The sequence below is a fragment of the Equus przewalskii genome, chromosome 2 (genome assembly GCF_037783145.1).
Source record: "Equus przewalskii isolate Varuska chromosome 2, EquPr2, whole genome shotgun sequence".
Lineage (NCBI taxonomy): Eukaryota > Metazoa > Chordata > Mammalia > Perissodactyla > Equidae > Equus > Equus przewalskii.
The window spans coordinates 79525459-79540616 of record NC_091832.1 but is presented as its reverse complement, the minus strand read 5'-3'; the positions used below and the strand labels follow the sequence as shown (position 1 = coordinate 79540616).

The window sequence follows — 15158 nt, the reverse complement described above, 5'->3', positions numbered from 1 at the left end:
GGGACAAGGCCAACCATGGACTCAGTCTTCGAAGGGAGAAAGAAGACAAGGTCCCTGTTTACAAGGGACTTAGAATCCATGAAACAGACAACAACTGGGCTTGTGGCACTGTGGAACAATCCGGAGCTTAAAGATCTTGGCCTAATGTCTGGCCCTGCCTGCATCTGAGACCATAACACTGAGAAAGTCAGATAGTCGCTGGGTCCAAGCTGCCTCTTCTGTAAAGCAGGGCTACCTGCTCGCCTTGCAGGCCTGTTATTGGAAGGAGGATGTAATATGCATGAAAGCATTTGTAACAGCTAATTGCCATCAATTAACAGAATTTACGGGCTCCTTAGCCTAAATACTCAAGGCCAGAAGATCTGTCTGGGAATTTTTCAAGTTTTAGAAACATAATATAGTGCATATACCTAACCAGGTCTGGAGTGGCACTTCATAATCAAGCACTTCATCTTCTGCAGCACAATATATGAATAGATACATTTAGAGGGATAAAAATAACATGAATGGCCTCATGTCAGTTCCGGTCAGGTTCCTCCGCAAATGAGTTTTCAAAACATTCCGTCTTGAGAGCCTTGGAGTTTCAGAATTACAGGATGATCTTCATTACTCACATGCAGACACAGCTATGAACGCTGAATAGAGGGAACCTCAATACTGAAGGGATCCTTGAGATGGGTCCTCAAAAACAGATAGGATTTTAGGGCTCCAGCTGGTGTGCAGTTCCAAAAGTCTGGAGGAGCCCTTTTTAATTGGGAGATATGGACCCAACATTCAAGACCCAGAAGTTTGGCTGCTGTCTGGATAGTGAGGAGGCCCTGGTATGGTCCCTTCCAACGAGGTTCAAGGGCAGTCTTTGTTCTTAGTGATTCCAAATCAGAAGAGTGGGAGTAAACTGGAAATGATGGTTTGAAGAGTCATAGTCAGATATCTGAAGTAAGTAGAATTCAGGATGCAGTCCAACTTTTAGGTATATAACAAAACTTCAAAGGTGATGAACACGACTAGAATCTGATTCTTAAGCTGTAGCCAATCAATTTCCTTGCTTTGCTTCTGCATCTTCCCTATAAGAATCTTTCCCCTAGCTTCTGTTGGTGGAGCACTCCTAATTACTTCCAGTTTGGCACTGCTGGATTCAAACTGATTTTTGCTCAAATAAACGCCTAAAAATTAAACAAAATACAATTTGACAAACATATATTTCAGATGAAAATAATTTCCTAGAACGTGTAATGGCATTAGAAAAATTTCCCAGCCACGTTGTAGGCAGGGTAAGCACACTAGAGTGGGCGTGTCAAGGGAGAAAGTAGGCAGGATTGAGAGAAGAGCCTTGATAGATTCCTGGAACTTGATTTAAATGTTAAGGAGGATACACTTTATTCTGCATACCAGTGGACTCCATCAGAAAAAAATGCGGTATGTATACTCTCAATACATATATTTTTATTATTAATAAATTATATATACATTTACTTTGGTTACTATATTATTTATATTAAAAACAGCACAAGAATGAAGTTTAAAAGGAAAAAATTCAAAGTTCTGTTTTCTTCCTAAATCCCATATGGGACACCATTGCTCTCATTAATGATGAGCCATGATCATATTTAGGTGTTAGAAAGAGATACGCGAGGTGCTAATTAAGAGATGCGTCTTAAAAATAAATCAATAAAGATGTTCCTTAGTCAAAAAGTTAGGCAAAGGCCAAATTAACCAAGTCAAAAGGGTCCTTTGCCTCAGGACTTCTCCCAGAGCCTTTCCTATGCACATTTCTAGAGGAGTGTGTTCTGAGGTGTTCCTCACTCTTATTTGACCACAGAACCCTGTGTGGAAGAAGCACCTTGGGAGACAAGTGTCCCACAGAACACAAGGAGGAGAATGTTAATCTGAACTCATTTTCTCCATTCCCTCAGAGTGCCCTCCTCTCACTCAACTGTGACTAAACTTTTGTCCAGCTCCTTGAGACTGTCCTGATAATGCAATCATTGAGACACTCTAAGCCAGAACCACCCAGCTAAGGTGCTTCCAGGTTCCTGGCCCTTAGAAAGTGCATGAGATAAAAAATGTTTATTATTTTAAGCTGCTAAGTTTGGGAATAATTTGTTTCACAGCAATAAGTAACTAATACTCTCCATAAATTCCATGCATGAATATTTAACTTTGTCCTTATCTTTTCTCTTTCCACCAACAAGTTATGGTTTGTTGTGATATAATTTTAATCATTTAATTTTTAAAATTATGCTAAGAGACTCTTAACCAATCTACCTGGATCCCAATCCTTTCAAGACGTGTTATGAAAGTTGGGAGTAGTTTGGAAGAGCACCAAGCTTGAAAGCATACGATATTGGAGGCAGGAGGGCTATCTAGGGCAATCAGCAGATACGGAGAAATTTCTGCTGTTATTTCTACTTTGGCCATTGTCTGCTCTCCATTCTCTCTGTTCTCACCTTCTGGGGCTCCTAAATAGTAGAATATTAACATCTATCCTTCACGTCTCCTAGCTCTCGTGGGCTATGGTTTCCTTTGACAACAAATTCTATAGTTCATGATTCACTGAGCAAAGGTGAAGCAAAATGAGGGTCCTGGAAAAAAAAACCAGTAAGCTGTGGTGTCACCAAAGCCAAGAGAAGCAGTATTCAAAGAATAATTGCAAGTTCATTGAGAAGTTGATAAAATGAAAATAAAGAAAAGAATCCCAGGATGTGGCATAACAGAAAGCATGTTCATAGGAGCAGTTTTATTAGGGAGGTGGGATAGAAAAAACAAATCAAAGAAAGAATGAAAAGTGAGGAAATAGAAACAATTATTTTCAGTAGATTTGTTGTGAAAGAAGAGGAATAAAATGGTTTTCTAAAAAGTACGTGAAATAAAAAAGGTTTTGGGTTTTCTTTTTAAGATAGCAACTATTGTTATGCCTTGTATGCTTATGGGAGACATTCAATAGAATTTGCGAAATTAGTGACTCAGGAAAAAGAGAAAATAGCAATAGAAGTGCTATCCTTAAGAAGCTGGATGGGACCCTGAACAGTAGAGATATTTGCTTTTGCTGCAAACATGCGAGATCTCTAATATGATAACAGGAAAGAAGGCAAAGAATGTGAGCTGACAGCAGGCAGGAAGGTAAGGACTTCTCTTTCAAGCGGGCATGTTATTCTTCTCCAGGCACATTCAGCTGCTTAGATAAGCGCAAAAAAGGCAGAATGGGACTTAGATAGGACTGGGGTTTTACCTGGAGGGTTCTGTGGCCTGAGGGAACTAGGAGGAATCTACAACTGAATGACTTTAATGATGGGTCAATAAACTAGAAATCTTAACACGGGAGAAGAATCATCAGCTGGAATGGAAGTACTACAGTAAGTGGGACAGAAAGATAAGAACGCTTATCAGAATATAGCATGCTTGAAATCAATACTTCAGAGGTTGTGTACTTACCGGTGATGATCCTTGGAAATGAGAAAGTTAAGGAACTGAGAGGCTCAGGGTGTTAGGTGATTCAATAAATGGATATTGAAGTCCCCAAGAGGGGAATAGTGGTGGGGAGCAAGACTGAGTAAGGTGTAAAGATCCTAAGTGAGAAGAAAGTTTAGAACATGAGAGCAACAAAAAAGTGTCCATGGTATGGTCTGACAATATCAGCTTCAAATGCGAACTGGTTTTCGATGGAGAAAGGAGTAGAAATTGTTTGGAGGCTGAGATGGGCAAGAGGAGGGCACCCACCTCAACACATCCCTCCCAGTTTGTGAGGACTAGAATATGAACTTCTCTGTGAGAGGACCAGAGAAGAATTGGTATCCTCAGGGGCAGCTGTTATAATCAGGGCAAGAAAATAAAGGAGCAGTCAGAGACCAGGCTGAGTTTATAGGGGAGTTGGCTAAATGATGGACCATGAATTCCAGAGGGCAGGGTAGAAGAGTTTGGGAGGGCAGTGAGGGTGGGTAGTAGGTTGATTCAAATTCAAGGACGAATAGAGCAGGATGGGATGAGAATATGAATAATAACGGATGGCTGGGAGGCTTAAACTTCTAGAGATAAGAATGAGATAAAGTGGTATTTAAGACATGTAGGCAATAATCCTGGTAGTTTATTAAAGAATGGTAGGCAATCAGTTTGAGATATGGTTCAGATAATTTAACTAGAAAATATGGGCAACTGAGCAATGGCTTATTCCTGAAACTGGGGTGAGGGGGTAGTGATCAATGAAATATAGATAGGAATAAGCACTTGAGTATTGGAAAGTGAGAGAACATAACCTATGAAAATTAAAATAAATGTGCCCTAAATTTCAATTATGCAGGCTAAGTGCTGGAGATCTAAAGTACAGCATGGTGATTATAGTTAATATTACAGTATTGTACACTTGAAATTTGCTGACAGTATCTCTTAAGTGTTCTCACCACTCACTACGTGAGGTGATGTATATGTTAATTAGCTTGATGGTGGTAATAGTCTCACAATGTATACGTATATCAAAACATCACATTGTACATCTTAGATAAATATAATTTTCATTTATCAATTAAAGCCCAATAAAACTGGGGGGAAAAAGAATCAGCGTGCCCTTTTACTCAGTAGATGTGCTTCTAGAGATCTATCTGCACTACACACAAACTGTGTAGCAAACTTCAGTAGCCAACTTTTATCATGAATATACACAATGGCGAAGGGCTAAGTCAATTTACTTTCTATATTGCTAGTCTGACACAACCCTCTCCCTGAAGCCTGGAGTGATGAGATAGAGTTGAAATAGCTTTATCTCAGACACATATTCCAGCTACAGAATTCAAGATATTACAAAAAACAGAGAGAGAATGTCAATAAACGTATACCAAAAAGAGAGTCATTTGGTGAAAATGAATTGTAAAAAGAAACAAGGAATTAGATCTGAGCATGGTATAATTCAATTATACAGCTTTATTGTGAAAAACCACTTGATTTCCAAGTAATCCAATTATTTGTTTCCATTATGTAATTTTATAGCATGCTCACGGCTTCTATGTATGAGATAAATAGCAGCAGCAGTAGCAGCAAAAATCGATTATTTCAGAAGTAATACCAGTAGAATAGAAGTGATTGAGTTAAAAAAATATTGACAGTCATAACAAGGATAAATAGAGCAGTGGCAAAGAAGCCCAGAACATCTAGATATTTTATAAGAAAAATTTTTCTACTGACAGATAAAATGTCTCAGTAATCACCAGAAAATGGGTTCTCAGCAATTTTCTTCCAAAGAGCTTTCAGGACATGTATTAAAAAGAGAAAGGATCAGAGGAAACACCATAGATTGCCAAGGTAATTATGTAAAGCTAAAGGTCTTCTGTCCAGGTGCAGTTCACTGCTTCAGAAAAATTCATGATGGCCTAGAATCCAACATCTTGAACCTAGAATATCCTGTCTGGGTTCATTTATTCTTCAGATCCAAGCTGGACTGTTTTTAGGGGACAGCCCACTAAGTCATTATCAATGCTGTGCAATGGGCAAGAGGAAGCTCTGATAACACATTTCTAGTCACTAAAACTAGTTGCTAAAAAGACTCGGATTGTAGAAACACCATGTTCCCCACCTTCACCAATGTTGAATGTGTTGTTCTCTGCTCATCCTGAGAAAGATGAGTTGATCCTATTCACTATAGGATCTTTGGGTTCAGCATTTGGCAACCAAGACCTGGAAGCAAGTCAAATCAACAAGGGGTCCTTTAGGTCAAGGTGGCTTTGGATGGTAGCCTGGAAGGCACAGCTAGTTCTTTTTGGCAGTTTCCCTGAGAGTATAAGGGATTATATCTATTACAATGATGTGTATGCCTCTAACCTGGACACATTCACAGGGAACAAGCTGTCCCCATGAGGGGACACCCAAATTGAGCTGCCAAATGTCCCAGTGGAGCATCATCATCTAAGAAGGCTACTAGAACCAGTCAATTAAGGTAGAAACATACACCCTGCATTCAGATATGTTCCGACTAAAGTCTAAGGAAGGGAAAAAAGGCAAATGGGTGTGGACTCAGATTACCTCTTGGGGAATATCGCTCACTCCAAGATCTGGTATTTTGATGGCTGTGGCCCTGAATCAGCAGACATTGCTTTTCAGCGATGTCTGTGGTGAGAAAGAGGAAGAGAAGCTGGAGAGCGACTTCTTTAATGACCTGTATTTCTATGACACCACCAAGAACTGCTGATTTGCTGGGCATTTTAAGGGACCTAAGTCAGGGAAGAGAAAATGTAGGCAAAGTGAAAAAAAAAAAAAAAAGTGGAGTCTCAAAGAGATGACAAGCAGAAATGTGGAGAAGCTGGCAAGCTGGAGTCCCCGGAGGTAGTCAAAGCATGGGTCAGAGAGGATGGGACCATGGTCACCTCTGAACAAGTGCTCTCTGCCCCAGGTGGCAGGAAGGAGGAAGGTGGTTCTGATGAAGCCAGTGGCCCTCTGATAGAGCTGGGTCCTCGCTCCAACGCCATGCTGGCCATAAGCACGGGCTGCTCTATGTTTACGGTGGCATGCTTGCAGCAGGTGACTGCCAGTTCACCCTCAGTGCTTCTATAGATTTGATCTTCACAAGACGGAAGACTTTAGTAGAGATGAACCCAAAAACTCAAGAGCATCTAGAAGAGTTAAATTTGGAAGAGGACAAACATGAGGCAGAAGGAGGAGATGAATATAAGGAGGGTGATGACACCAGAGAGGAAAGTGGGGAGGAAGAAGAAGATGAAAAGCACTTGTTGGTGGCACCTGACGAGTACGTGGACTATCTGCCCAGGACTGAGCTTGCACAGGATCACGTGGGACCTGAGGCAAAGGAGAAGAAAGTGCTGAAAGCAGCCCATGCCTTGACAAAATTTACTGTGATGATTTAAGATGCTGCACTGGAACAAAAGTTAAACGGAGTAGTGAATTCCCTCAGTATCACTGGGTGTTATTGCCAATAAACCGGAGTGAAACATGGTAGCCGCAAAGATTTTCTTCTGTATAGCCTTGAATATACCAGGAGTTCTGTGAGCCCTTTGCCTTCCTCTTCAAGGGAACTCTGCACCAGGTCAGTGTATTAGCCATGTCTTGTATTTTCTATATTCTGACACTTTGACATCTGGGGCCTGCTGATCCTGGAGGAGCTACCCAGGGTCAGGTGAGTGTGCTTTTCAAATGCAAACTAACCCATCCAGAGCCCACAGCCCAACCACCTCCTTTACTGGGCTTTCACACTCTGGGCCACTATTCACCAGCCCCAATCAGCCCACGGCCACGTACCAGGTAACTAGAGACAGCCTTTATGTCCCAGAGCTCACTGAAATTATTCAAACAAGACAATCTTAAGCCTGCTCATTCTGCCTCTCCTATTCCTTCCTTTACTAACCACAATAAAGACCCTCGTCCACAGTTTTCCCTCTCTCTCTGCCTCCTGACCAATCCCAGTGCTTCCCATTGTGCACACACCATCTCCCCACTACCTACTCGTATGGTGTGGCATGCCCTTCGTCTTGGAATCTGTGAGTCTAACAAACTGTTTTGTCAATGGCAGTCATCTCCTTACCCACACTTAAATAATAATAAAACCTATATTAAACCAGGCAGGGTGCAGAACAGCTCCTGTCCGTGCCAGGGCTGGGTTTAGGATGAGGTCACCTGAACAGGAGGGTGAGACCTTAAATATAAAGTACCCGCAGGAAGGATGTTTCTGTTCTAACAAAACTGGAATATGTCATGCTTTGTGGACAGTTTTCCTTCTACAAAACAAGAAATTTTTACAGAAGAATGTTATGTTTCACATATACATTGTCTTAGTCCATTCAAGCTGCTGTAATAAAATACCATAGACTAGGTGACTTCTAAACAATAGAAATTTATTTTTCACAGTTCTGGAGGCTAGAAGTCCAAGGTGAGGGTGCCAGCATGGCCAAGTTCTGGTGAAGGCCCGGAGACTGCCAACCTCTTGCTGTGTCCTCGGATGGTGGAAGAGGTTAAGGCACTCTGTGGGGCCTTTTTTACTAATTCCATTTATGAGGGCTCCACCCTCATGACCTAATCACCTCCCAAAAGTCCCATCTTCTAATACCATCACCTTGGACAAATGAATTTGAAGGGGACAAAAATAGTCAAACCATAGCAATCATCAATCTGGAGATTGTCTGTTCTTCGATTTCTAAAAACTAGTAAAAGCTACCCACAATCTGTAAACATTTTCCTAGTTATCTTTAAAATTGAATATCTTTTAGTTGGAAAAAAAAAAAGGCATCCCTTTGTTCCACCTGAAAGAGCTTTATGGAGGGATGGTGTGGTTGAAGACGCACTTGTATATTGCAATAGAGACTGGTAAGCTGAGAGAAAAAGAAAACGTTCTTCACAGAGTAAGTCTCTAGAAAAGGTTCAACATGGAAACAGAAAGAAGCAAGAAGGTTTAAATTAAATATCTGGGTTGATTTCTTTTATTCCACTGCCAATGCTCCTAATTAGTGCACTACTTTTCGGGGATAAAAAATTTCCGGCATTAAATGATCTTATTTCTATTAAGATAATTTCTACATACACTTTTACAAGATCATCTGAAACCAACTAATTAGAAACAGATGTTCAACTACTGCAGAACTGGATTTAACTGGTTATTCAATTCTAGGATGGCCTTTTACGATTGTCTCACAACCTATTTAGAATATATTTCCGAAGCCTTCGATTAATATTTGCATACTCATATATTGAGCTTTAAATAATCACACAGACTTGAATTAACCTCAACTCTGTTTACTTCTACTTTTGTTTCCTACATCTTTTCTTACATAGAAGCAAAGATTTCTAAAATCACATAGTCGGTGATTGACAAAAATCTAACCAAATAGATCATGGTAGTTTTATTAAATATAAACAGCTTCATTTTTATGTTAGTTTCTACATGTTTGCTTGTAATAAATATATTTAGACCTCTTTTTTTTTTCCCAAGAAACTCATGTCTTAAGTAGGCAGATCCTCCCATTACTTCAAAAGAGAAAGATTAGACCGGAGAGGTGCTAGCAGCACCCACACAAAAGACTAGTAAGCAGATAAAACAAAAATAGAAACAAAGAAAAAAACAAAGAAAGTCTCCAAAATAGACTAAGTAGAAAAAACACAGTACAGATCAGTGTAGATAGTAGGTTATCTTTGCTGCAACATGATGGAAATTGGACAAGTTGTTTCCAAAATGTACTTGGAAATGTGAATGGTTGAGAATAGCCAAGCCGATCTTGAAAACGAAGGACAAAGCTCAAAGAATATATGATATCATGACCTGTTATAAAGCTGAAATGATTAAGAGAGTAGGGTGCCAATAAGAAGGTAGAGAAATAGGTCAAAAATAGAGTGTCCAAAAACAGACACACATACACATATACAGTCACATGGTTTATAACAAAGGTGACACTCCAGTGCCAAAAGGAAAGAATGATTACTTCAGTAAATTGTGCTGGGTCAACTGAATATCCAAGTCAGAAAAAAATCAATCTTCCTCCCGCTAGATTGAAAAATAAGTGTAAAGGGTAAAACAATAAAGATTTTTTGGAAACATACAAGAAGAACTTTATGTCCCTAAGCTAAGCAAATATGACTTAAAAGGATAGAAAAAGTACTAGTTGTAAAGGGAAACAAATTGATAACCTGAGCTTTATTAGAATTAAGAACTTCCGTTCCTCAAAAGACACCGTTAAGGGAGTGAAAAGGCAAGCCACAGAAAGGAAGAAGACATATGCAATAAATATACCCAACAAACGATTTGCATGCCAAAAATATAAAACATTCATACAAATCAATATGGAAAAAAAGCCAACAATACAATAGAAAATGGGTAAAGAACTGAATAAACACTTCACAAAACAGGTTATACAAATAGCCAATAAACATGAAAAAGTGCTCAGTTCATTAGTCATCAAGAAAACGCAAAGTAAAACCCCAATGTGATATACCACTACACAGGTACCAGAATTGCTATAATTAAAAAGACATTAAATACCAAATATTGAGAAGGATGTGAAACAAATTAAATTCTCATACTCTATTACTGGGGGTATAATTGCTACAACCATTTTGAAAAGTTGTTTGGCTTTCTTATGATCTGGAAATTCCACTCCTAATATATACTTAACAGAAATGCTTATATTTGTTCACCAAGTTACATGTATAAGAATGTTAATAAAATCACTATTTGTAGAACCTAAAATGGATACTTAATGCTATAGAATAAATTTAAAAATATTGTGAATTCCCATAAAAGGATGATATAAACCAATAAATGAATGAACTATTGCTACACGCAAAGCATGAATGAGTCTCACAAATAATGTTTGGCAAAAGAAACTAAACAAAAACACATACTGCATGAATCCATTCACTGAAAGTTTAAAAACAGGCAAATAACGTTTGGTGTTAGAAGACAATAATGATTATCCTTAAAGAGTGAGAAGCGTAGTTACAGGAGGAGGCCAAAGAGGGACTTCTGGGGTGCTGGTAATATTTCTTCACCTACATCTATGCATATGTCAATTTCTTTAAAATCCATTGAGCTGTACACTCCTGATTTGTTCACTTTTCTATATGCATTTTATACGCCAATTTAAAAATTTACAAAAAAAGAAGATACAGGAGCCAAACTGAAGGTGCCTCCGCTGATCTAAGATGGGTCAAAATGACCATCAGAAAGGGTAAGCTGAGCAACATACAAAACACATCAAATATGAAAACTCAGGAATTTATGATTTAACCAGGAAAAAATCATCAGTAATCTTTAGAGATGGTCAAGGCACTAACTCATTATTCTAAAAACTGATAAAACAAAGAGAATAATCAAGCATTATTCTGCTTTTCCTACATGAATTATATTTCAGGGTAATCAAATGGTTGATGAGAGAAGATTCTTCTTAGTTGAAGAAATTACAGATAGTAAATGTAAAAGCAATAACAGAATCCAGAAATCACTTATTGCAACCCCTAATGAAATAATGGTATGAGTCTGCTGATGCGATAAGAAGCATTCAGCACCAGCTAAACAAAGCCCAAACTAATCAGGTGTCTGGCTCTAAATGTCAGTTTATAGGAAATATGATAAAAGAAAACATTAAATGAATCCCAAGGATGTAATTAGCCACATTTGAAATGTGGAAAATTTACAGAACAAATGACTTGATTTCTTCCAAAAGTAAATACCATAGGAAAAGAGGTAAGGAGGTACAAGGGCTGACTGTTACCAATTGAAACTAAAAGAATATGGCAAACGTCAAGTTTTGGATTTATTTGGATCTTGATTCAAACAAGCCAACTATTAAAAGACATTTTTTAGATAATCCAGAAAATTTTAAATGCAATGGATATTAGATATTATCAAAGAATTGTTAATGTATTATGATCATGTTTTAAAAAGTCACTATCTGTTAGCTATATTATTGAACTATTTATGGATGAAATGATATAATGTCTGGTATTTGCTTCAAAATACTCCTGCAAAGGAAAGAGGTAGTGATTTATGAAACAAGATTGGCCAATTGTTCATAATCATTGGTACTCCCTGTTGTGTACAGAGTGGTTCACTTTTATCAAAGTGTGTTTGAAATTTCATGCATAGACTTACCCCATCCTTAGCTTTCACCAAGAGATCATAGGTGGCTGGATCCCTTTCCCTGTCAATATCTTGAGAAACACAGATTTGCCCATCACGTGGGTCGATCTGGAACGCTTGAGGTGCTTCATAGCTTTGGAATCCATCATAAAGAGAATACTCAACAAAGCCATAGAGTCCTGCATCTGCGTCAGAGGCTTTTACCTACGAGACAGGAGGTTGACCAGTGAGGATACAGAAATGCTACGAGACAGGCGGTTGACCAGTGAGGATAAAGAAACACTAGCATTAACTTTTCTGTTGGTCATGAATTACTATCATGACCTGCACAACCAAGTAATCCCCACAGCAAGTCACAAATTGTAGGCTCTGGTTCTATCTCTCTCCTCTCTCACCTTCTACAGCACTTGCCCTCACTTTCCTCCTCCCTTTGTGAGTTCTCCTTTTCAGTCTCCTTTGCCCACTCCTGTACTTTCATGTGATCTCTGCAAGTGTAAGTTCCTTGGGACTCAGCCCTCCATCCTCTTGTATTCTTATTCCTCTCACTATACCTAAGCTATCTCATCCAATCTTGAGGGTGTAAAAACATCCATATGCTAACAGCTTGACACTATATCTGTGGATTCTCTCTCATACTGAAGCCCTGCAAGTGACAGGCCCAACACCCTGCCTCTGATTTCTCTACAGAGAGAGAAGCTGGCATGATTACTAGTAATCCAATTCAACTGACAGAATTAACCCTGGGATATGAGATTTGAGTTTTTCAAGCCAGTTTCCTTCCAGGAGTAATGCCCCCATCAGGGCCCTGCACAGTTGTGCAGACTGAATACTGCACAGAGGCACCTCACCCAGCAGGCACATGGGGATGAAATCCAGCCCATGCTCTGCTTGCCAAAACAGCCACAGTGACGTGGAGCTGCAACTGCCCAGAGGAGAGAACACCTTTCTCTTTGACCATAAGTACCATTTATGTTGGCAGCGGACCTGTGACTGGTAGAAAAGAGGAAGCAACCGGAATTATGAAAGCACTTAACTTACTTATATTAGCTGTGGGAGTATACAGTAAAGAAATACAACAGGCTATACAGAACTCAAAAATTTTTTCAGTTCATAGGCTCAGTATAGTTCTTTTGATTTGCAACCCAATTAACAGTAACAGCAAACATCTACATAACATTTACAATAAAAGAGGTGCTTTAAGGGAAGATCGACCAAAAAAACAAAAAGGGAAAAAGAACTATATGCTATAGAACAGGTACTATTCTACTTGCTAATATATGTTATGTATTACATACTTATGACCTATAAGGAACTTATACTCCATTTTACAGATCAGAAAAGTAGCCTCAGAATGCTGATATAACTTGCCAAAGACCACATAGCTGATAAGTGTCATAACTGGGATTAAAATCGAGGCAGTTGGACAGCATAGGACATACTGTTAATGACCGTGCTATCCTGCCTCCCAAGTCTTACCCCTTGTCATTTCATTCTATATTTACTGAAAAAATACCCCCAAAATCTCCTGACCTTCCTCCAGTGCAGAACTTGCTGGACCATGTGTAATACCATTCCAAGCAACTGTTTATTTCATACACAGGTGACGTCCTCACCAAAGATCATTAATCTGAAGAAATTGCAACTGGCAGTAATGTCTGTGCTCCTGAGTCTTAGCTGAACCTTCTATTCCTGGTCAAATTCCTACTGGGTTCCAAAAGGTACAAAAATAGATAAAGTGATGACAATTAGATATAAAAGAGAATCAAGCATATCAATTCTGAGTCCAACATCCAACTAATAGACATCCCAGAAAAGGAGAATAGAGAACAGAGAAAATAAAATAAAAGAGCTATTTCTTTGGTTCATAGGATACATATTGGTGAGATCCTCAAAGTCATCATGATAGAGGAAGAGAGAGTGGAAGAGACACTCTGTGGTTTTTAAGTTTAGCTTACATTTCACTGGAAAGGATTAGCTACATGGCCCCAACCTAACTCAAAGGGAGCCCGGGGAATGTAGGGGATCCCAAAGACATTTGGTGAATACAAACAGCCTCTGCCACAAGTGCTGCACAGTCTTTATATGAAGACAAGCATATAAGATTATGTAGGTCGCCAAGTAGCCTCTATTATGTAGAGAAATTTAAGCAAGTGAGAAGTCATACCCAGAGAAGGCTCCCCAGTGAGATCCTATCACAAATTTAGATTTGGCAGTGCTGTATATTTCTGTAAAAGCTTTTTGGAAGGAGGCAAACTAGAAGACAATCAATCACCTACATTATTATATTCCTACTGTACTCATTTAACTCTAGGTTGAAAAAAACTGATCTACTTTTCGTCAGTACAATATACATGCAGGAACTATAGCTTAATTACTATGCTTTCCAAATCAAACCCCATCTCAATAACATGTTCAACAACCAAAGCCCTCAACAAGCCTGCCCCTTCATCCTATTCTATCTTGAACATATAACTAGAACATGACTTTGGGGTCTATTTCTGTAGTCTTGTCCAATGGTTCTCAGTCAGGAGCAAGTTTGCCCCCACGAGGACATTTGGTAATGTCTGGAGATAATTTTGATAATTTTGATTGTCACAACTGGGAAGAAGATTTCTACCAGCATCTAGTGGGTTGAAGCCAGAGAGACTGCTAACCATCTACAATGCACAGGACAGATCCCACCACAAAGAATTTTCTGGCCCAAAATGTTGATGGTGCCCTGGTTGAGTACCCCTGCACCTGATGAAACTTGATATTGGCAATATTATATCCCTCTGTAACTGTCTTTAATTTTTTTCAATGGATGACACAGTCTTTCCAATTTATCTTCATTCTCATCTATCTCATATTCTCTGGCAAAACTACTCATCGCGTGCAACCAGCTAACATGTTTGTGAGTTATTCTTCTCATCAGATGGGTTGAAACAGGAAATCCACAAACTTCCCCACTACAAAGAACTAAATTCCAAGTACATTTGGTCTACTCCATTCTGGCAGCTGTTAACAATTTAGTAGCCTCAAGTTCCCAAAGACACCAAATATACCTTCTAAAACCATATGGTATTCTCAATAACTTTGGCTTGATTGGAAGATAAATGCAATGAACTTTAAATTCTAAAGCTCATTCTCAGTCTTTAATAGTACATATTAACAAGTAATTTGGCTTATATAAACCAAATTTCCTTATTTCTACTTTCAAGACTTTTTTCTCATCTGGACTTTTGGCAAAGAACAACAGGAGTCAAAAATGGGAGAAGAGGAGTGATCACAATTTATGTTAGCAGTTCAGATTCTGAACTTCAGAATCATAAAATAAGAATGTATTCCTCCCTGTTTTTATTCAACTCCCTAAAAATAATGACCTAGTATTCTGGAAAAACACAGTCCACCTAACAATATTTGGTCTTGAATGCCTATAATTAATTTGCCATCTTGATGAGGCCTATATTTTGCAATATCCATCCACTTACACACAAAATTTAAGCAATTTAAATAACAGAAAATGGGAATGGCTTTGTCAAATCTTCAAGAGGAAATCCTGATTAGTAAATAAGCTCAGTGAGCCCTTTCTTCAGAGATTGCTGCTTAAACCAAA

At 38.8% G+C, this 15158-nt stretch overlaps 1 protein-coding gene and 1 pseudogene across 1 annotated transcript in view; one reads left to right on the top strand and one right to left on the bottom strand.

The window, feature by feature from the left end:
• DCHS2 (dachsous cadherin-related 2) overlaps positions 1–15158 on the bottom strand; it is a 249415-nt gene that overhangs the window by 115435 nt on the left and 118822 nt on the right. The window contains exon 2 of the mRNA XM_070608836.1: positions 11576–11767. Coding sequence (XP_070464937.1) covers positions 11576–11767 — 192 coding nt within the window. The remainder of the gene's footprint in view (positions 1–11575; positions 11768–15158) is intronic.
• LOC103553738 (kelch domain-containing protein 4 pseudogene) lies at positions 762–6845 on the top strand (annotated as a pseudogene).